At 45.6% G+C, this 23,229-nt stretch overlaps 1 protein-coding gene across 1 annotated transcript in view; it reads left to right on the top strand.

Annotated features, from left to right (window-relative positions):
• The first annotated feature begins 3,197 nt into the window (after positions 1-3,197).
• The window catches only part of LOC115205958 (uncharacterized), a 28,421-nt gene continuing 8,389 nt past the window's right edge, over positions 3,198-23,229 (top strand). The window contains exons 1-2 of the mRNA XM_029772411.1: positions 3,198-3,502; positions 4,260-5,798. Coding sequence (XP_029628271.1) covers positions 4,512-5,798 — 1,287 coding nt within the window. The 5' untranslated portion in view covers positions 3,198-3,502; positions 4,260-4,511. The remainder of the gene's footprint in view (positions 3,503-4,259; positions 5,799-23,229) is intronic.

Genomic DNA, 23,229 nt, shown 5'->3' with positions numbered 1-23,229 from the left:
GATGAGTCCGTCGTGACTACTTTTCTGGATAAAACAGTGCCCATCTGGGCACCCTGTGACAAAAACGTCTGTTGTCTCCAGGAGTGCAGTGCTACCATGCAAACGTGGCAGGTGTTCCAAGAGTAGCTGACTGTGTTCTAAGACCTCTTGTCTTGATTGCACGCACAGCAGTCAATCGTCTATGTACATCATCAGCTGAATCCCCCTCTCTCTGAGTGGGGCTATGGCTGCCTCGATACACTTCGTAAAAACACGAGGTTAAATGAGAGGCCAAAAGGGAGTACCAGAAATTCGTAGATTACGCCTTGAAAAGCGAATCTGAGAAATTTCCTGTGAGGAGGGTATATTGAGATGTGAAAGTAAGCATCCTTCGAGTCGATGAACACGAACCAATCGCCTGGGGGCACAGAACGTAGCAGAGCAGTGTGTGTCAACATTCTGAACGTGTACTTTCTCATGTGCCTATTCAAAGCACGTAGATCTAGGATCGGGCGTATGCCGCCCCCCTTTTTTGGAACCAGGAAATATCTTGAGTAAAAACTGCAGTGGCTTTGCTCAAGAGGAACAATTCTTATTGCCCTTTTCCCTATTAGCGATGGGATTTCTTCCTGGAGTACACGTGCTGATTCCCCCTGAGCCTGAGTGTATATGATTCCCTTGAATCAAGGCTGGGTGAACGTGAATTGCAGTCTGTATCCTCTGTCTACTGTGCCCTGTACCCAGTTTGACACTGCGCATGCCACTCTGAGAGAAGGCTGACAGGGCTTCTACGACAGTCCGTGACGCACTGCGCATGTCCGGCTGGCTTGTAGCGGGAGAGCGCTTATGTACCCTATCACCCCAGAAGGAGTAGTAGCTCCCTCTGGTGGTGTTATAGGAAGGCACCCTGTTTGTTTCAATTTTTGACTGCTCCCTTGGCCTGTAGCCTGGTTGCGCTAGTGTTAACATATTTAATGTAAACATTGGGGAGTGTTTGTGAGACAAGAGGGGGGCCTTGTAGGAGCATCCATCTGAACATTGTCTCTTCTCCTCTTTGGGCTGTACTCTATTGCCACCGTCTTGAGCCCGGTACGCCGGAAAGAACACCGAGGTGCCTGAGAACTTGCACCCTGGAACAAGCTCAGGATTGGCGGAGGCAATAGAACTGCGCTTGGTGGAGGCCATTCTTGCTTCTCTGGCGATGGGGACACCGCTAGGCCATCCGCTTGTTCCTCCTTACCCCCTGGGTTGGGTTAGGGGCAGGCTGGCTCCTTGGTGCCATGGGTGGGAAAAGACGCTTCTTAGACCAGGGGACCTGGTGTAGATGGGAAGCCACCAGGGGTTCGATGGGGGGCATGTGGGCAAGCCCAATCCCCGCCATGTCAGCACAGTCCAACACCGACCCACCTTGGACAGGGTTCTTGGGCAAAAAAGGTGTACTCCAGGTACAGGTAACCTCCTCCAAGCATTCTGGGAGACTGTTAGTAATTGCCCGTTTGGCTTTGGGTATCCTTTTACCCTCGTAGTGGGACGTGGTGGTCTCTGCTACTGCATTGGCCCAGGGAATCACCAGTTTATTCGCAGTGCGTTTGCACACGTCCTGTAGGTCCACACCGAGAACTGGTGGGGATGGCACCCCACCTGCATGTCCGGTTTCGGATTCCCCGTCAGGAGGCTTGGTGGCCTGGCCTGAGGGGATGAAGGAGTCTTCGTCTCCGTCCGATGATTCCGAAGGGAGGCTGTCGGAAAACCCTGTGGAATCGTTGTCATCTCCAATCAGGAAGCCCGGCAGGGAGTCCGCAAGGTCGTTGCTGGAGTCCTCCAACAGCGGGGCAATGGTGTCAAGACCCCATGTTAGGGTCCTGTTGACTCAGGTTAGCTTGGCGTGCTAGCCTGCGACGGAGGCTCTTCACAGTGAAGAGAGCACCGTGTGGACAGGAGCCGGGGGAGGCTTCCTGGGCATGTTGCAGCCCAAGGAAAGCGGAACACGCCAAGTGGGTGTCTTTGGCCAATATCTTGTTTCCACAGGACCAGATTCGTGCCTGGAGCTTCTCCTCATTTGGGGTGGGAGATGCTTTTGTCGCCATAGCTTGGATGCTATGTTTTTAGCTGTCAGAAAAAATCTAGCGTGGTAGGCTAGTCCGACAGCTAGCGATTAGTGGGTTACCTCCGATGATGGCACTCAGTGTGATGGCTGGATAACGTTTACGAAAAGACAGGTTAGAAAAGATAGCTTGGTGTAGCTAGTAAAAACATTTCTTGTTGGTAAACTACAAAAGCTAGCTAGCATGGTGGCTAGCTTGCTAACGAGTAGTCACTGATTGGATACAGCTAACTTGGTCGTGAACGAGTTAGCCGTGTCACAGCTGTACCCGTTTCTCCATCAAATAATATTTCTCTAACTATGGTGAAGGAAAAGGAAAATTGTCACCACCACACAATCCCAAGAATAGCGCCCGGCGAGCGAGATGTAACCTCACGTCTGTGAACAGTTTAGCTAGTCCTGGAAAATGCAGTCGTGTTGATGTAAGCTTTCTGATGAAAAGCGAGAAGAGGTGTTTGAATGACTCAGAGACGCTGCCTTTTATAGGGTAGGAGGGACACCCTTCCCTGGCGCACACGTCTCGACGTCCAGCCAATCAACCCACAGTTGAGCTCAGTTTAACGCTGATTGGCAATTTGTTTTAAATTTTAATTATTATCAAGGGAGGCCAAATGCTTGCTGGCATCAATCAATCAAATGCTACAGCGACAACATGTCATACGCTTTTGTTCCAGACAGCATCAGATACAGTACATAGGCTACACATACTGAGACAGGGGGTCGCTGTTTCCCTCACTCAGATGATTCCTCCGGGAATTGATGTTAAATTATGAAAACACAAAAGAGGAAAGAGACATTATTTTATATGTTTTATTGGTCAAATATCTGGGGAAGCCTGCCTTCCATTGTCATCCATGAATACAAGCCACTGTTTTCCTTATATTTTAGATCCTAATATTACACTTTATGAATCCACAACATATTGAAGATGACCTTATAAACTGTCTAAACACATGCGTGGAATGAATTTGTAAGTCGCTCTGGATAAGAGCGTCTGCTAAATGACTTAAATGTAAAATGTAAAACATTTTATTTCTGTAGCAGTTTGGTGTCACATGACTTGTTCATGAGCACGTGTAATTGACATGGTCGTTCATGGACAGGAGAGGGTGAGCGAGGCAGGAGAGACAGAGAGAGATGCTAGTGGGAGTTACCAGCGAAGAGACACGGCGGGGAATGGAGCGTACTTTTTGTTGATTGAGGGGGACCTACCGTGCCTCCCGCGGCAGAAGCGGTAGTTCCCTCCCCAGGACAAGCATCAGTTTCCAAATTTAACCCCGGGTGGTGGACATATATGGATATTTATAGGTTAAACAAAGAAAAACGTCTAGAACATCACCAAGACAATCCCGGAAATAACAGACGTACCCTCAGCCGGTCACGTAGGCTACGTTACTGGAAGCTTTGCGTTACTGATAGGTAATTGTACAATCAGCTGACAGATAGAGGACTATATTTTGCCAGTGCTACTATTATTACATGCACGTTGTTGAATTGATTTCTGAATCATAGCTAAACTCACTCCAAAATAATCCAATATAGGCTATCTGTATGCTGGAAGGAATGCAAACACGTGTAGGCTATATGTCTTAAGTTATTGGCTATGCATGCAGGCTGTACACTGTAAGTTATGTGAATGCATAACAAGGCAGAGTGGCATGCGTTCTTCCCATTAGCTCTCTGACAGTGTGTTTACCCCCTCATCGTGAAGTGGGGAATTATTATAACCGATATCAATATGACGACTTTAATGTGTTGTTACTGCATGAAATATATTGTCATGAAAATATTTCAGGATTGAACTGCTGTAACAAATCAATTACTATTTAACTACCCGAGTCACTATAGCCCCTTGTCGGAATAGAATATATTAGTAGAATATAATTAAAAAAAGATATTTAAAGCTATTTAGGCCTATTTCAAGTTGGTCAATAAATGTAGGCGACGCTACATAAGATATTAGGCGTACGGTTAAATTTGTCTACAAAGTGTAGGGTCCCTTACAGGTTTCTTAATTTATGGAATTTGAATAGTCTAGGCCTGGTGGGAAAATTAGTCTGATTTATGTTTAGCTTGAGTATTTTGTCCCAAGCATGTGAGGCTATACGATTAGCCTACTTATTATAGGCTATAACGGTAATCGCAGTCAAGTAATTATTGTATTATTTTGTTTTAGAAACATTTCAAGCTTCTGAATACCAGAAAACATTTCAATAGAAGACAAATGTGAAACCATTTAAAGAAAAATCATGAACGAAAGAAAAACGGTGGCAATCAGACTTTTTAATATGAAACTTTCCAAAGCTGTGGCACCGCTCCTCTCGCAGCCTCGGCAGTTGTGCTGCACTCTCGCTCTCGCACGGTGGCTCCCGTAAAAAATGAGGCGAGGACGTGGGCTACGTGCGCATCTAGCACTAGACGAGATGAAATGGAGAGCTTGGAACACACGGACCTTTTAAATCCAAGCTCTTCCCACGGACACAACAGTTTTCCAGCCTCCGGTGAGAGAGTGACAAACGGTGAACACATATTTGGAGCTGCCGAGTTTCAACCTTTCCAAACCAACATGGGACTTAATGGACTAAACGGCTACTGCCAGGGCATAGCGCCGGTTGGGAGCGCCACGGCCGCGGAATTACTGTCTGGTCTGGCTTCAAAAACAAGCTCTTCCAGCATCACAGTTTTAAAGAAACAGTCGAATACTGGGCTGCCGTTCTATAATGGTGGGATTGTGTCTCCGTCCGCAACCATTGAGGGCAGCCACAGTGGGGTTTTGGCGCAAAGTCCCAATGGTTACCCTCCGCAAGTGAAAGGGGTGGGGGAGACATCCAATGGCCTTGCGCAACCCCTCGGCAGCAGAGCACTCCTCGTGGAGAATGGGGACAGAACACAACATGAGAAATGCATTCTTCTGGTGAAGAGGCCCAATGGTGACCCGCAGGTCAAACAGCTGCACCATCGGAAGCGGAGAGGTGAGGAGAACCGGGACATGGGTTCTGAGACGCCCAAAGGTTGTGCCTTGTCAGTGGGTTCAGGTTTAGGTACTCTAGGTATGATGGCCTATGGACCAGGTGAGTCGATAACCCCGGACTGCAAATGGAGACGAGTGGCGGAGAGCGAAGTTCACAAAGCGGAGCCCTCCAAACCCGGCAAGGCTGTCCTCCCGCTTGCTTCCAACGGCGACAACAGCATCAACAATAACCATAACAACCACAACCACTGCGCCACCCCTCACCCCTCTTTGCCCGCCCCTCACAACATCAAGCTGCACCACAATGTACACAAGGTGACGCTGCTGGGCCCCGGAGTTGTTCCAGGCCAGATGTCCACGGTGGAGGCCAACAGCATCCGGTCTCTACCGTTATCGGCCGGGGCGGGCTGGTCGGCGGAGAGTATCGCCCAGCAGTACATCGTGCCCTGTCTGACTTCCTATGGTATCTGTGTGAAGGACGGTTTCCTGGGGCCACGGCTGGGTGAGTCGGTGCTAGGCGAGGTGGAGAGTCTGAACCGCAGCGGTAAGTTCCGGGGGGGTCAGCTGGTCAGCCAGAGGAGCATCCCCTCACGGAATATCCGTGGAGACCAGATCGCCTGGGTGGAGGGGCACGAGCCGGGGTGCGAGGGCATTGCCATGCTGATGGCACACATCGACGAGGCCGTGATGCACAGCGCTGCCAACGGGCAGCTGGGGGACTGTGTCATCAATGGACGCACCAAGGTGAGAGATCTGGGAGGGTGGGGGAGGACCGAGGGGCAGGGTAGCAGGTAGAGGCGGTGGGTTTGAGGACAGGAAGGGACGGCGTCATCAATTGGAGCACCAAGATGAGGGGAGATGTGGGACGAGAAGCTGGGGAAGATAGAAATATAGAATTGTGGAAGGGAACAGGATGAGCTGGGGACTCAATGTCATCAATGGCCATATCATGCTGAGAGGAGGATGAGGAGTGAGAAGGAGGAGAGACTGAAATAGAAAGGATTAGTACCAATGTCAACGTTTTATATAATTCTACGCCATAGATGGGGGGGGGGGGGATTAGCTGCGATGTCCCATTTAGATGACATCATCAACTGTGATCCTGAACTGGCGCTATTATATCACTGATAAAGGGTGGGTATGTAATCCTGTCTGTTCTCCTCCCTGTCTGATTCAATGTGATAGGGCCACACCCTCAGGTTACTGGGGCCATAGCTGTCCTATATGCCCCTGACTTCTCCCATGCCAGTGTATGCCCCTATTGTCATGCCACTGTTCATGCCAATGTTCTCATACCGCTGGCAGCAAGTCAACCTTCTGGAGCAATCTGGTCTGAGATCGGTGTTTCACTAGCTTTGAAGACCGTTTTTTCAATCGCTCACCCGTACGCAAACAAGGCATTCTTGTGGCTGGTTTGGTAAGGTTGTGTGTGTGTGTGTTTGATTGGTTGGTGTCTGTTTGGATGGCTGTGTATGTTTGATTGTTTGCTTGCCTAGCCTATCATAGGCTACTTTTGTATGGCTATGTACGTATGCGCTTGTTTGGATCGTTTTTGTCTTTGTGTGTTTGAGATTATGAATGTATGAAACAGTGGTTATTTTTAACCATCCTTAGCATAGCGTAAAACGTTGATGTTACAAGCTTAGACAATGGCCAGACATGACCGACAGGTTTGGGTTCAATTCAAATTGAAGTCACTCAATTCAGGAAGTAAAAAAAATGTGTGTGTGTGTGTGTATATATATATATATATATATATATATATATATATATATATTTTTTTAAATGAATAGTTTCTCCTTTTCAGTTTATTAAGAATTCACTGAAAAGCCCTGTTCAATTATTTAATTGGAATTTCAGTTGACTTCCTGAATAGACTGACTTTCATTCGATTACCAAAGAGCGGTAGTTGGCTGCAGTGCTGTAAGCTGTCAGTTAGCTTGCTCAGTGACGCAGGTCTGGATATTTGAGCCAGGTCCTACGTCTGTCCTACGTATTATGTCACGGTCCTACGTCTGTCTCACCCAATCTCACTGCATTCTCCCAGGTTTCCATCCCACCCTGACCCAATTTCTCAGCCCACTCAGCCCTCTCCCAAAGCAGGGTTCAGACCTATCTAGTCCTTGGTTCAACTAGACTAGAGCATGGTTTGAGTCCTGCATAAGCCGCAGTACGTATACTGAATATAACCCTATGTGTTCACTGTAAGTCACTTTGATATAATCTGCTAACTAGTGACTATGTTGTATTAACATATCTCAGTTGTTCACTACTGCACCTTGACCCCAGGGTCTCCCGCTTATCAGTGGGGTTAGCCATTGCAGGACTGTCTAGACTTTGTTACGCCACATTTACTCTAAGAGCTTGAAGTGAAATATTTATTTGAAATATTTGAAGTAGCCAGGGGTGGTTCTGGGGGGGGGGGGGGGCAGTGCCCCTGTGACAACAATTTTGGACCCCCTTATGGCCCCCCTAAATGTGGAGTATGAAATAATTTTTACATAACTAATTTTTGCTATCATTCTTTTTTTTACATCCGTTATTAGACAGTGGCAACGCGGAACACTAATGATTATGAACATGGTCTTTTGCCTGCTAATGCCTGCAATGCAGTGAAGAAAACGAGATGACAACAATAACGTCTAATGTAACTGTTGAAATGGTCTAGAACAGCCACTGGAAGTAGCGGTGGTGGGGATAGAAGTCGTGATAGAAGTGGTAGAGGGCGTAGCACTAATAGTTGTGGTAGTTGTAGCCTTAATATAATTAGTAGTAGTAGCTATAATGTAGGGTACTACTGGTAATAGTAGTAATAGTTGAGGTAGTTGTAGCCTCACTAGTGGTGGTAGTTGGGCAATTCCATGGTAACGGAATTACGCTGAGACTCACATTTCACTTTAAAATGTATACCGAACAAAAACCATTGATTTCAAAGTTGAACAAACCATAGAACTCTATGCACAAGGACTACTTTGAACAATTTCACACAAAGTTTTACAAAAACACATTACATGAAGAACTGTGCAGATACAAAGTTTAGTAACCGAACAAATCTGAGATTTTATCAAGCTTTGCAGTCATTGTGCTTTGAAATCAATGTTTGTTTTTTGTTTGGCATACATTTTAAAGTAAAACAATCTGAGTATTTCCATTATAGTGGAATTGCCCAGTTGTAATGTAGGGTGGTAGTAATAGTTGTAGCTTTAGAAGTAGTAGTAACTGTAAGGTAGAGTAGTAGTAATAGTTGTAGCTTTAGAAGTAGTAGTAACTGTAAGGTAGGGTAGTGGTAGTCATAGTGGTACTGCAGTACTTGTGGATTTAGCCTAGCGTGCGAGTGGGGCACCAGTTCCAAGGTTAACAGGGTGTGTGCAGTAGAGATGTGAGGGGTAGCAGCAGTACCAGTGTTCAGTGGGTCAGAGCTGTCAGAATACATTTGGGATCTACACCTCTCGTGGGGTGCAGTGTGTGCGTATGTGCTCGCGCGTCTGTGTACACTACATTATCAAACCGCAGCAGTGAGGTGACCCCGTCGGAGAAGTAAAGAGATACACCTTGCCCCCACAGTGACATACTTTCTGTAATACCCAGACACCATGTGTTTGAACAGAGTCGTCACTCTCCCAGTCATCAGCCCTTTGCTCCTCTGTCATGGAACTGACTATTCTTCTTCCAGGTCAAAGGTTATGCTTGCTCTGGTCCATGAGTGTGGCAGGCAGGCAGCTGATGTTAAATGGGTTAGTTGAGCCACAAGCCAATGTCCTTGCTCATATGTTCCATCACAACTCCCCTACTCTTGCCTTGGCATACTGTGCCATCTTGAACGGAAAGAATGTCCGTGCTGTGTGTTATGTGATGTGGTGGAAGTGAATAGAACAGTAGCAATGAGTCATAGATCAAGGTTTGAATTGAGGGGGTGGAAGTGGGCGAGGCAAAGATTAGAATAACAGAAAGGGAGGGAGGAGTTCGGCTAATTTACAAGGTCATTGCGCCAGCAGTTCTCTGCTCTTTAATCTTTCTTTTTTTTTAAGGTGCAATATGCAGAAATTTCTCTGCCATTTCCTGGTTGCAGAAATTCTACTAGTTTGCCTAATTTCAGTTTGTGACAAAACAAGCAATATATAGTGTAGAGCATCATTGTACCAACTAAACTGCTGTGAAATATGTTTTCAATAACCAAAAATATTGTATTTTTAGGTGTTAGAAGTAAAACGTAAACGAGGCAAAAACAAAACTTAAGAAAGGGGAGCATAGAAATAGTGCACATAGAACAGATCTACCGCTTCTAGGACTTGCTTTCGATGAGAATGACAGATCTATAATGCATATTTCTATGTGAATTTAGTCAGGTCTCCCAAAAAGTTACATATTGTAGCTTTTAATACTTTTCATTTATTGTTTTTTAAATCGCAACAATCACAACAAAAGCTATGTACAATTACCCCCAACCTGAAACTTGCTTTTGTTTTCCTATGTTGATCTGTACGTAGCTCCGATCTGTATTAGCCTACTGTCTATATGGCTCAGTAAGTACTGTCCCCCACTATTTTTTCTCTCTAGTGTTATGTGTATATTCTTTCCTTTTGTCCTTCTTTCTCGTTGTTCCCCCCCTTCTCTCTTTCGGTCCTCTCTCCCACTCCCTTTCTCCTGCGTCTTATCAGCCCCTCTCTAGCTTCTCTGCCAAACTATTTCCCCTCCGTTTCCTTGGTAACAGGGCCATACAGAGTGTAGCACTGCAGTGTGTGTGTGTGTGTGTGTGTGTGTGTGTGTGTGTGTGCCCAGAATAATGCCACCATAGCACCAGCTGGAGCTCAACCCAATGCACGCTCAGCAAACACACACCAGCTCTAGCTCCATCCAAGCACAACGCAGCAGCGACAATATATCACAAGAAAAGGCGCAGAGAAAGAGTGGTAGAGCGAGAGATGGGTAGAGAGAGAGAGAGTAGTAGATGAAGAGAAGAGTGGACGAGAGAAGGACGAGGAAGATATCTTAGGTAGGGAGAGATGGATGTGGTTTCGAGGGAGTGAGATGAGAGGTGGTTCAGAGGGATAGACAGCGCACGATGCAGCAGCGCCAGCCGTATCATAATGAGTGTCTGGTGCAGTGTGCCCTCAGATGCCCCTCCCAGAGAGCCAGCCGCGCTGCTGCACACAGGAACAGCCAGGGAGATGCTAGCAACTAGCATTTAGCCTAGCGCAGACACGATCCAGTACCAAGCTAGCTGCTAAGACAAAGAGATATGTAAAACAAAGGATGAGAGCTTTATATAGGCTTTAAGGTACTGAGAGGATCACACTGCTCTCACTTCCTATCATTACCCATTCAGTTTACAGAAGCCTGAATTATAATGTAACCATTACACTCGAATGCAAAAACAGTTTTAAAGATGAGCATTTACTTTCCTCTGGGTGACCTCCTAGGGGATTTTAGTGCTTGTTGTTTGTCCTGGGAGAGTGGGCTCTGGAAGAGCATGGTTCTTGTGATCTCGTCGTGTTTTGGAGCTTTGTACAGCAGGGGTTGATGACTCATACTGACTCAGAGCAGTCCGGACTGCGGTTCGGTGTCCTATGCCAAACGGTCCCACATCTCTACTTACTGTATGAACACATGCCCACTCACCTTTCAAGTGATTCTCACATACGGAGAGCACTTCCCAAGCGCAGTCCATCTTGGGTTTGAAATTCAGTGTGTTACTGTTTGTGTCTCAGTGTGAGTGTGTTCTAGTGTGTGACTGCCTGTGTGTTTACGTTGTGTTTGTTTGTGTGTGTGTGTGTGGTCTCAGATTATGCTGACAGTAGACTGGGTCGGTTGCGTATGTGTTTGAATAAAGAGTCACACTAAGGGGGTAGTGTGACATTCTGATTTACAGGGCAGGGGACAAAATGAAACAGAGTACATAGTATAAATGACTGCTTTGTCAGGTTACTGGAAATGGGGGAGCACACACACACACACAGAGACACACCCTCAGCCCTGTGGTTAGTGTGACTCAGGCAAGATGGGGTCCATCACCAGGCATGACTCATCAAGGCAGATCAGCTTTTACTGCTGAGTTGATTTCAGTATGGAAACTGTGAGAAGATGGATATACGATTAGAGAGGTGAAGAGAAAGATGGAAATATAATGGGATTTAATGGTTGAATATCCAATAAAGTTTATTTCACTAGAAATAAACCTGTAACAATACACTCGTATCTTTTCCTATTTGCTTCCAATAGTTCACAGACGGGCATGGCGCATTACTTCATCAACTTATGTCAGTGTCAGCTCAGCTGGTTAGTCAGGCCCGAGACTTACTGCAGGTCCACAGAGAGCCATAGAACCCAATGCACCTGTATCGATCCCTGGACAGGCTCCATCTGTTCTTAGCTCAGCCTTACTGACTCATCCAGAAATACACAGGCCGGCTGAGCACACAGAGTTCACCTCAGTCCAACACATTTATCACTGTCTGATCGGCACAGAATTTGCCATCACAGCCCACATCAGCCCAGTCCAGTATAACCCACACAGACCCACTTCAGCTAAGCTCAGCCTGGCAAATCCCCAGCCCAGTATACACCTACCTATCCCAGTGCTAGCTAGTTAACCTAGCACTACCCTGATACTCTCTCCTGTCTGTCTTTGTGTCTGTCTCGTCAGGATCAGGCCCTGTATTTGTTTAGCCTTATCTCCCTCCTGCCTCTGTCCTCCATGCCCCTTATCTGCTGGCAGTATGCTATGCGAGCGTGCTCGGACCTTTTTATTTTTCTTCTTTCCAGGAACAGCCTGTTCTCTCTCTCTCTGGCCTTCATCTTGGCAGGCAGGCATGCGGGCAGAGACAGGAGGCAACGCTATTAGGGCATTAATGCTGGTGCCAGTGGTGTCCATTAGATTGGCACAGAGGCGCCGAGAGATTTGAAGAGAGATTGAAGAAGGCTGATCTGATCGCGACACGTCGGGTCATGCCGTTTGAATGAGATCGGGGGGCTGGGAGCAAAAGGAGAGGAGGGCGGCAGGGATGCCGTTGTATGGTCACGGTGTTTGTGACATTCATATGCCGGTTTGACTGACTCAGTTCTGGTTGACTACTGGCTTAGATCTCTACTAGCTCTTGTTTGGACTGTCTCATGTCTATATGAACACTGGTGTACAAGAACTTAGTTTTTTCAGCTTTGTGTGTGTGTTTGTGCACGTGTCTATATCCTCCAGGCTAGGGCTGTGCTGTGGCACGGTACATGTTAATTGTGGTTAAGTATGCAACAGTTGCACGTGCTCTCAGGCCAAAAAATGTGCACTTATAAAATACTACATGCATACATGCAGTGGGCTGCAATCTTCAACATCATGGTCAGTGCAAGCACCAAACATATTATTGGCTGCATATCTACCACTAAGCACCAAACATATTATTGGCTGCATATCTACCACTAAGCATCAAAGATCTATTGGCTGTATATCTACCACTAAGCACCAAACATTTTATTGGTTGTATATCTACCACTAAGCATCAAACATTTTATTGGTTGTATATCTACCACTAAGCACCAAACATTTTATTGGCTGTATATCTACCACTAAGCATCAAACATTTTATTGGCTGTATATCTACCTCTATAGTGCTTTTCCCATTTGTTCCGTTGACATTTTGGTGAGGGTAATAAGTAAGGTTAGGGGATGCGAGGTTAGAGGATGCGACTATTAGCGACTAAAACATTCTGGAAGCCCGCTGGAAGTGCTTGACAACATATAAATGTTCACCAGCATTTCTCTGTGCCCTGACACTGATTGCTTAGCAACAGAGCAGAGTGAATTGAGACTGTGATTTCCATCTCAATCCCAGATAAAGAGCTCTTCCACAGTGAGTCAGGATCAACGCAAATGCCTTAGTAAGGCCATTCTTTCCCAGAATGCAACACCACCACCCATGGTGCTGATGACATCATATTTCCCAGAAGCAGCCTGACCCTGTCGTGAACGAACACCCCCCCCCCCATCTGTCAAAACACAATACATAACATTAGAGCAGCCAGACGTATTTTGAGTGTTCTTAAAAAACTACCGTACTGATTATACCGTATATGTTCACTAGCCAAACCTTTAATCAAGTCTTACTTACAGTCCATGTCCTGTGTGTTATACACCACAATGTTATCAGTTGAATTATGTAGCCACGTTTAACAGTCCCAGTACAGTAAATCACATGGGGATTACTGTAATGTCTGTCCTCTACACACTGACTCCTGGAGGGACTTCAGATGAGCTCTGTCCTGGCTGTGTGTGTGTGGGACTTGTTGGTGGGTAGAGACCAGCGGGTTGGGGCTGGAGTCAGAGGTTAATGAACACACACAGCATGTGAGCGTCGCGTGGTAATGAGGCGAGACGATGGTGGCCGGCAGGCTGGCCAGCCAGAGAGTCACACAGGCAGAAGGGAACACTTGTACTTTGGCCTGTATCACTCTTCCATAATGAGACTGAGCCAGATTATGGTTTGACTACAGATGGGCGTATTTGGGTGACATTTTGGTATCCTGTGACTGTTCACTATGTCGGATATGATTATTGGGGTGTGTATTTGACACAGCTGCTTTGCATCACGGTATGCAAAAGGCTGACTGGCACTGTAATGGATTCAGTGGATTTGAACATGAAGGACTTTGTCGTCAATTTGTATTGAAGCTTCTGGGCTTGACAGTTCTGGAGTGACACTGAATGATACTGTCTTCTCTCCCTGCTCGCTCCTCATTCCTTGCTGATTACTGAGCCAATATTTGTCTAACTGAGCCTAGCTGGAGTGAAAGAGGAAGTCAGCCCTCCGCTCTTCACCAGTGTTTACTCTTCCCCCCTGTACTCTGTGATGGGCTGGGAGAGGGGAGGAGAGAGAAAGGAGAAGGAGCTATGGAGGGACAGAGGAGAGGGAAGGTAAAGACAGAGAGAAAAGGAGGAATCATGACATAATTATTAAGAGAAGGGAAGACCAGGTGAGAGAGAGAACAAAGGGAGGCGGAGAGAAAAGGCAGTGGAAGGGTGAGAAAAGAGAGGCAGAGTAAAACAAAAGGGAGAAAAGGTTCTTGTTCAGAGTCGGTGAAGGGATGAGGTGTACTGTACTCTCCAGGGTCCTGATCTGTATCGTGATAGAGTATCTTTGCCCTGACAGAACACACCGTCACCGGGACCCTGATGGCTTTCTTTCTCACATTCCTGCTCTCACACACACACACACACACACACCAAACCTGACCCAAACAACCTCCCCAGCAGAGATTCAAAGGCTAGGGGCCCGATTCTGACTCGAGTTAAGCGTGAGTAAATGGACCGTAATTCCATTTTTATGCACTTCTCTATGCATATTCTGACCTTGAACGTAAGCATGAGAATAGCATGCTTTTCACCCGCTATTCGTTTTGGGTGGAGATGGAATATATGAAGGTGTGGCAGAGGTGTGTCTACAGATACACCGTTTTCTGACCTTGATTTAATTCCCTAATAATTACACCACCTTTACGAGCGAGGAAACCAAGAATAACGTTTAGCGAACCCACCGGGTTCCAAGTGGAAACCTACTTCATTTTTCCCCCGATAGAAATAACACCATTCTCCATGCTTGATAAGAGCTAGGTAAATGAGTAATCCATTTGGATAAGGGAATTGTAAATATAAATTACACTTGTTTTAGTTATATTTTAACTTGTAATCACCGGAGACAAATGTGAAACCGGTCGTATGGCAGAAAACTGAAATTATGAAACGCTGTGCCAATATGCAGACTTTAAATTGTATGGCATTTTTTACTTTCAGGGATGGGCACTCTCGAATATCTTATTTATAGGCTACCCCGACTTTCTCTGTTTACTATTTCTGTCATGTTAAATATTACCCACTATCAGTATTGACCGTCAGTAGGCCTAATAACAACAACGCATATTCAACTGCCAATTTACTGTTAGTTTCATTCAGTTGGTATAGCCTACATTATTATTCCGTTTACATTGTTTAGTTTACCTTCATTTGCTTCCTCTGCAAAATGACAGCCAAGTGGTTGACTTGGGGGCAGTTCCACAGACACAGATTTAAGACTAGTCTTGGACTAAAAAGCAAGCTCAATGGATAATCTTTTGAAAATACTTTTTATTTCAGTATTAGGCTTAATCTGTGTCTAGAGAAACAATGGCCTCTGGCTGGCATTTCCCCTGCTAGGCAAGGCTGTGTTAAAGACTAGTCCATGTGCTTCTCTAGGGATGTGTGTTTCTGAACGGGCTGGGAGTACACATTCCTTCGCTGCACGCAGCTATGCGAAAAGCTAACACCACATATCACCAATACCACATATCACATAGGCTGGGTTTACACAGGCTGCCCAATTCTCAACTTTTTTTCCCATTTTGACCAATCAGATCAGCACTGAAAAAGATCTGATGTGATTGGTCAAAAGACTCATTAGTGGAAAAAAATAATCAGAATTGGGCTGCCTGTGTAAACGTAGCCACATTAGCATGTCTAAATCCAATACTACACATGGTGAACACACATTACGCATGACCTTGTTCAATACTAATCCTAATAATAATACTGTGTCAAAGGCTCTGATCCAACACCTCTAGAACACCAAAGGGTGGTTCACTCATCACTCATCAGTATCAAGCCCACTGTCCTGTCCTCCACAGGACCAGCTAGTTAGTGTTTGAGTACCGTCTTGAAGACGATAATCCATTTCTATCTCTATAATACAGTTCTTAGAACAGTCCGAGTTTATAGTAATGAGTGACCTGTAATGTATGCATGCGGGTTAGAAGTGGAGTGGTCCTACACAGCAATGTTTAAGACACAGAGAAATCATTGGGACACTGACTGTCTCTATACAGAACCAAGTGACTGAGTGAGTACAGTAACCTATATGGTGCCCTATGGAGTGGAATTTCATCCCTACGAACACCAGTGAAGGGGTTAAGTAACCATACACACAGCAGAGCCATACCACGTCTACTGCTCACCGCCTAAAGCCTCTTACCTGATTGGTGGGTAAAGGGTTCGGCCCACTGATGATACGGTACAGGCTCAGTGGAATGGGGGTAGCGACATGGCTGCCATACCCGGCCATTATGGCTTAAAGGCACAGCGTCTAGTTTCACAGCGCAGACTGAGTGTGCATGCTTCACTCTTCACACTATTAAAATGGTCCATGGCACAAAACCCTTATTACAGAACCGCCGTCACATTAGTAGCCAAACAAAACCCTAACCCTTGTAGTCCTACAATTACAGGTTAAATGGAAGCCCTAAAGTTGGCTACAGGGAGGCCCTTACTCTCTTTATCATCTTGCTTAACTCAACAGTGCTCTCTCAGAACCCATATATAGGGTAAACCGTGCTTGGTCCCTGGTGAGGAGGATGGAAGTTTCCCAGCTCACAAGGCCAGGCCAGGCTGTTTCCCTGCCACCCTACCTCCCAATGCGGGGGTGTTCCAGTTGCCTCAGGGGGAGGGAGTGTCTGGGTTGTGTTTTTATAACACGTCTTAAAGGGGAACTGCACCTGCTGATTTGGCCTCTTTTTTTCCTCTTGTTCCTCAAGAAATGCTGGCGGCCATGATAGAAGCCAAACATGGTGTGGTTTGATGTGGGTCCTTGCCACCACCAAGACACACCATAGAGTACCACAGTATGAGTCATAATACCCTCAAAACCTAGCGGTCAAAAGAGGGAAATGGTTCCAATCGTTTTTCCACCATTTTTCCCATAGGAGATTTTAGAAATGCTTAAAATAAGGGCTGTGTTTTGTGTAGACTTACCCTGGCATGACAATATGATAACCGTGTAAATCTCTCTCGGACAAGGGGACTTATCAATATAGTCGGCAGTATTTACACCCCCCAGAAAATGTAATGTTAATTTGCTGCTAATGAGGCTATCATAAAGAACTACAAATGCCATGATGATTTGGATTAGACTGCTGAATTGTGGCACAGGTAAGAATCTCTGGATTAACTATCTAATGTTAATTAAATGTAGTCATTAATAAATTGGCAACATTTCTTTAAATGAACAATTCTTTGAACTGTCTTGTGCAAGTTTTAAATGGACACAATAGCTGTTAGCAAAGGTGTCAGCTAGAGATGATGTGCAGGAGCTTGCAGGGATTTGTAGTGTTGCATGATGTCTACTTTGATGCTAATTAGCATTTTCGAATCGGAGAGTAAATAGAGCCAGATATACTGATAAAAGTTACCTTGTCTGAGAGAGATTTACATGGTTATCAAAACGTCACGACGGGGTAAGCCTATACGAAACACAGCCCCCTTATTTGAAGTGTTTCTAAAATCCCCTATGGGAAAAATGAATGGTGGAAAAATTATTGGAACCATTTCCCTGTTTGACCATTAGGTTTCCAGGGTTTCTGAATCAAGTGCACCTACAGCGCAACACAAATAAATGAAAAGGGAGTGCAAGCCTTTATTGTTGTTGGCTTTCATCCAGAAATGTTTGAAGATCGGCGAGTCGATTACCACTGATGTAGAATAAAACAACCATTTACATAATACCATAGAAATAGCGTTCTGCCAATATAACAATGTGCAGCTTTCATTGTCTTTCCCAGCTGATACAGATACTGGTGGTGGTAATGGGGCTACCTTGACAAATATATCAGAGTGGTCATACCTTCCTGTGTGGTGCCCAGTATACAACAGGAGTTTCCTGATCCTGGTGTAGAATACATAGGGTTTCTCCCTCCCCATATTGACTGATTTCAATTCAATAATTTAAAAAAAGATGAGACATCATTCAGAGACATCAGTATCAAGCCCATCTGTCCGTCATCGCATCATCTTGCACGTTTCCATGTGCTGGCTCCATACATGTTTCTGTGAAACGCATACACACTCAGTCACTGTTCAGTTATGCCTCAGGATGGCATGTCCTTTTCATTGGAGTCGAGGGAGACTGGCAAGGGTACTTGTGTCGCATTACACACTTTTATTCGGAGGTCATGCCAGACAAGCTGTAAAAATAGCAAGTGAACAGTGAATACAATTATTTTTGGAGGTCGCTAAACCATTTGCAATCACATTGCTAGACATGTAATGAAATCCAACTTTGCTCCTGCTGGTAGGTCCCGGAATCCATTCATGACCAGATGATCACTCTGGCACCCAACTGTGCACTTTGTCTATCAGAAAAACAGTGTCAACGAATGTCATCGTCGCTCAATTATAAACATTCTGGAAGCTAATTCTAAGCTTTACATATGTAGACTGACTGGGTGCAGATTGGAGTAGATTCAGTCCGGTGATGCCGTTACACTATGTAACCAACTGTGACATGTTTTGCTATGGCCCTGGGTTGGTTTAAGTTTGTTTCTGCTAGTTAGTACACTATTGTAGTCATACATGAGTTAGCTAATTAATACCACCATAGCTGCATCCAACATTAATTTGTGCACTAGACATAGGTTGCACATCAGAGGCTAATGTGACTGTAGTCGAAATTACACTAACTTAGAGTGGCATGGAAATACGATGGCTTTACTAAAGTAGGCAAATAATTGTTTGGGAACCATTTTGCCATAAGATGTCATCAAATTTTCTTTAGAGAGATGGCAATGTTGCCATTACTGTTAGCAAAGTTTGTCAAAAAAATAGCTAGCTAGCAAGATGGCGTAGCAGTTCAGACGTCCTGTCGTGTCTCGTGTATATATATATTTACATATTTTTTTCTTCACTTATCTTTTTACATTTTTTTATTCAAATACTCAACCTCAAAGCACTCTCCTGCAACCCGCCTCACCAATTTAAAAAAAAACAAACCAAAAAAAGTATTATTTACCTCATCTGAATTCCACAACAGAAGCTAGCCAGAGGTTAGCCATTTTCACTGGCTAACGTTGAAGTTCAGCTAGCCACGGTTAGCCGTCCTCAGCTGTCCATTAGCTCGAAAAGCTATCGCCAGTTTTTGTACAGCGCGACTCAGACCAGAGCATATCGGACCTATTCTCTCTCCTTTCCCCGATTTCTACCGCAGGCTCTGGACATTTACACCTGGATCTTGCAGCTAACTAGCTGCTACCTGAGTGACTATTGGCAACGTCGGTAACGGAATTAACACACATTATTGCGGATCTGGCCAGCTAGCCAGCTGAGGAGTTCCGTCAGCCACTTGTGGGCTGTTCCTGAGCTAGCCAGCTGAAGTGTCTCCTGGGCTACAACTCACCTATCCTGACCCGTTTTACTGCCGATGCGGAGCCCCATCGGGTCTTCACGACTGGACCACCGACGTTATCTGCCCGAGGGAGTTATCCAACTGGCCCCTCCGTCGCGACGTAACCTGATCGCCCATCTGTGGCCGGCTAATCGTTAGCTGTCTTTTCGGCTGCGATCTGAATAGGTCTATCGGACACTTTTCTTGGGCCACTATAACTAACTATTTTGCCAACTTGGACAGGTCCCCCCTTCCACACGGAACCCCACTAACCCACAGACGGAAACGCACGAGGTGGCTAAAAACAGACCTCCCTCCCATCTTCCACCAGCTTGCTACCTATGGCCCGGCTAGCTGTCTGAATCTCACTGGACCCTCTGATCACTCGGCTAAGCATGCCTCTCCTTAATGTCAATATGCCTTGTCCATTGCTGTTCTGGTTAGTGTTTATTGGCTTATTTCACTGTAGAGCCTCTAGCCCTGCTCATTACACCTTATCCAACCTCTCAGTTCCTCCACCCACACATGCTATGACATCTTCTGGTTTCAATGATGTTTCTAGAGACAATATCTCTCTCATAATCACTAAATGCCTAGGTTTACCTCCTCTGTACTCACATCCCACCATACCTTTGTCTGTACATTATACCTTGAAGCTATTTTATCGCCCCCAGAAACCTGCTCCTTTTTCTCTCTATTCTGGACGTCACAGACGACCAATTCTTATAGCTTTTAGCCGTACCCTCATACTTATTCTTCTCTGCTCCTCTGGGGATGTAGAGGTGAATCCAGGCCCTGCAGTGCCTGGCTCCACTCCTACTCCCCAGGCGCTCTCTTTTGATGACTTCTGTAACCGTAATAGCCTTGGTTTCATGCATGTTAACATTAGAAGCCTCCTCCCTAAGTTTGTTTTATTCACTGCTTTAGCACACTCTGCCAACCCGGATGTCCTAGCTGTGTCTGAATCTTGGCTTAGGAAGTCCACCAAAAACTGTGAAATCATCATCCCTAACTACAACGTTTTCAGACAAGATAGAACGACCAAAGGGGGCGGTGTTGCAATCTACTGCAGAGATAGCCTGCAGAGTTCTGTCCTGCTATCCAGGTCTGTACCCAAACAATTTGAACTTCTACTTCTAAAAATCCATCTCTCCAAAAACAAGTCTCTCACCGTTGCCGCCTGCTATAGACCCCCCTCGGCCCCTAGCTGTGCTCTGGACACCATATGTGAACTGATTGCCCCCCATCTATCTTCAGAGCTCGTGCTACTAGGCGACCTAAACTGGGAAATGCTTAACACCCCAGCCATTCTACAATCCAAGCTTGATGCCCTCAATCTCACACAAATTATTAATGAACCCACCAGGTACAACCCCAAAGCCGCAAACTCTGGCACCCTCATAGATATCATCCTAACCAATGTGCCCTCTAATTACACCTCTGCTGTTTTCAACCAAGATCTCAGCGATCACTGCCTCATTGCCTGCACCCGTAATGGGTCAGCGGTCAAACGACCTCCACTCATCACTGTCAAACGCTCCCTGAAACATTTCAACGAGCAAGCCTTTCTAATCGACCTGGCCCTGGTATCCTGGAAGGATATTGACCTCATCCCGTCAGTAGAGGATGCCTGGTTATATTTTAAAAATGCCTTCCTCTCCATCTTAAATAAGCATGCCCCTTTCAAGAAATTTAGAACCAGGAACAGATATAGCCCTTGGTTCTCCCCAGACCTGACTGCCCTTAACCAACACAAAAATATCCTGTGGCGTTCTGCATTAGCATCGAACTGCCCCCACGATATGCAACTTTTTAGGGAAGTTAGAAACCAATACACACAGGCAGTTAGAAACGCCAAGGCTAGCTTTTTCAAACAAAAATTTGCTTCGTGCAACTCCAACTCTAAAAAGTTCTGGGACATTGTAAAGTCCATGGAGAATAAGAACACCTCCTCCCAACTGCCCACTGCACTGAGGATAGGAAACTCTGTCACCACCGATAAGCCCACTATAATTGAGAATTTCAATAAGCATTTTTCTACGGCTGGCCATGCTTTCCACCTAACTACCCCTACTGCATTCAACAGCACTGCACCCCCCACAGCTACTCGCCCAAACCTCCCCCATTTCTCCTTCTCCCAAATCCATTCAGCTGATGTTCTGAAAGAGCTGCAAAATCTGGACCCCTACAAATCAGCTGGGCTTGACAATCTGGACCCTTTCTTTCTAAAATTATCTGCCGAAATTATTGCAACCCCTATTACTAGCCTGTTCAACCTCTCTTTCGTGTCGTCTGAGATTCCCATAGATTGGAAAGCAGCTGCTGTCATCCCCCTCTTCAAAGGAGGTGACACTCTTGACCCAAATTGCTACAGACCTATATCCATCCTACCCTGCCTTTCTAAGGTCTTCGAAAGCCAAGTCAACAAACAGATTACCGACTATTTCGAATCCTACCGCACCCTCTCCGCTATGCAATCTGGTTTCAGAGCTGGTCATGGGTGCACCTCAGCCACGCTCAAGGTCCTAAACGACATCGTAACCGCCATCGATAAGAAACAATACTGTGCTGCCGTATTCATTGACCTGGCCAAAGCTTTTGACTCTGTTAATCACCACATCCTCATCGGCAGACTTAGTAGCCTTGGTTTCTCAAATGACTGCCTCGCCTGGTTCACCAACTACTTCTCTGACAGAGTTCAGTGTGTCAAATCGGAGGGCCTACTGTCTGGACCTCTGGCAGTCTCTATGGGGGTACCACAGGGTTCAATTCTTGGGCCAACTCTTTTCTCTGTATACATAAATGATGTCGCTCTTGCTGCTGGTGAATCTCTGATCCACCTCTACGCAGACGACACCATTCTGTATACTTCTGGCCCTTCTTTGGACACTGTGTTAACAACCCTCCAGACGAGCTTCAATGCCATTCAACTCTCCTTCCGTGGCCTCCAACTGCTCCTAAACACAAGTAAAACTAAATGCATGCTCTTCAACCGATCGCTGCCTGCACCTGCCCGCCCATCCAGCATAACTTCTCTGGACGGTTCTAACTTAGAATTTGTGGACAACTACAAATACCTAGGTGTCTGGTTAGACTGTAAACTCTCCTTCCAGACTCACATCAATCATCTCCAATCCAAAGTGAAATCTAGAATTGGCTTCCTATTTCGCAACAAAGCATCCTTCACTCATGCTGCCAAACATACCCTCGTAAAACTGACCATCCTACCGATCCTCGACTTCGGCGATGTCATTTACAAAATAGCCTCCAATACCCTACTCAACAAGCTGGATGCAGTCTATCACAGTGCCATCCGTTTTGTCACCAAAGCCCCATATACAACCCACCACTGCGATCTGTATGCTCTCGTTGGCTGGCCTTCACTTCATAATCGTCGCCAAACACATTGGCTCCAGGTCATCTACAAGACCCTGCTAGGTAAAGTCCCCCCTTATCTCCGCTCACTGGTCACCATAGCAGCACCCACCTGTAGCACGCGCTCCAGCAGGTATATCTCTCTGGTCACCCCTAAAGCCAACTCCTCCTTTGGTCGTCTCTCCTTCCAGTTCTCTGCTGCCAACGACTGGAACGAACTACAAAAATCTCTGAAATTGGAAACACTTATCTCCCTCACTAGCTTTAAGCACCAGCTGTCAGAGCAGCTCACAGATCACTGCACCTGTACATAGCCCATCTATAATTTAGCCCAAACTACTACCTCTTCCCCTACTGTATTTATTTATTTTATTTATTTTGCTCCTTTGCACCATATTATTTATATTTGAACTTTGAACTTTCTTCAAACTACAAATCTACCATTCCATTGTTTTTCTTGCTATACTTTATTTATTTTGCCACCATGGCATTTTTTTTTGCTCTTACCTCCCTTATCTCACATCATTTGCTCACATTGTATATAGTCTTATTTTTTTTTCTACTGTATTATTGACTGTATGTTGTTTACTCCATGTGTAACTCTGTGTTGTTGTATGTTGTCGAACTGCTTT

Source organism: Salmo trutta, chromosome 13 (genome assembly GCF_901001165.1).
Source record: "Salmo trutta chromosome 13, fSalTru1.1, whole genome shotgun sequence".
NCBI classification, from domain to species: domain Eukaryota; kingdom Metazoa; phylum Chordata; class Actinopteri; order Salmoniformes; family Salmonidae; genus Salmo; species Salmo trutta.
This window is presented reverse-complemented; position numbering and strand designations above follow the sequence as displayed.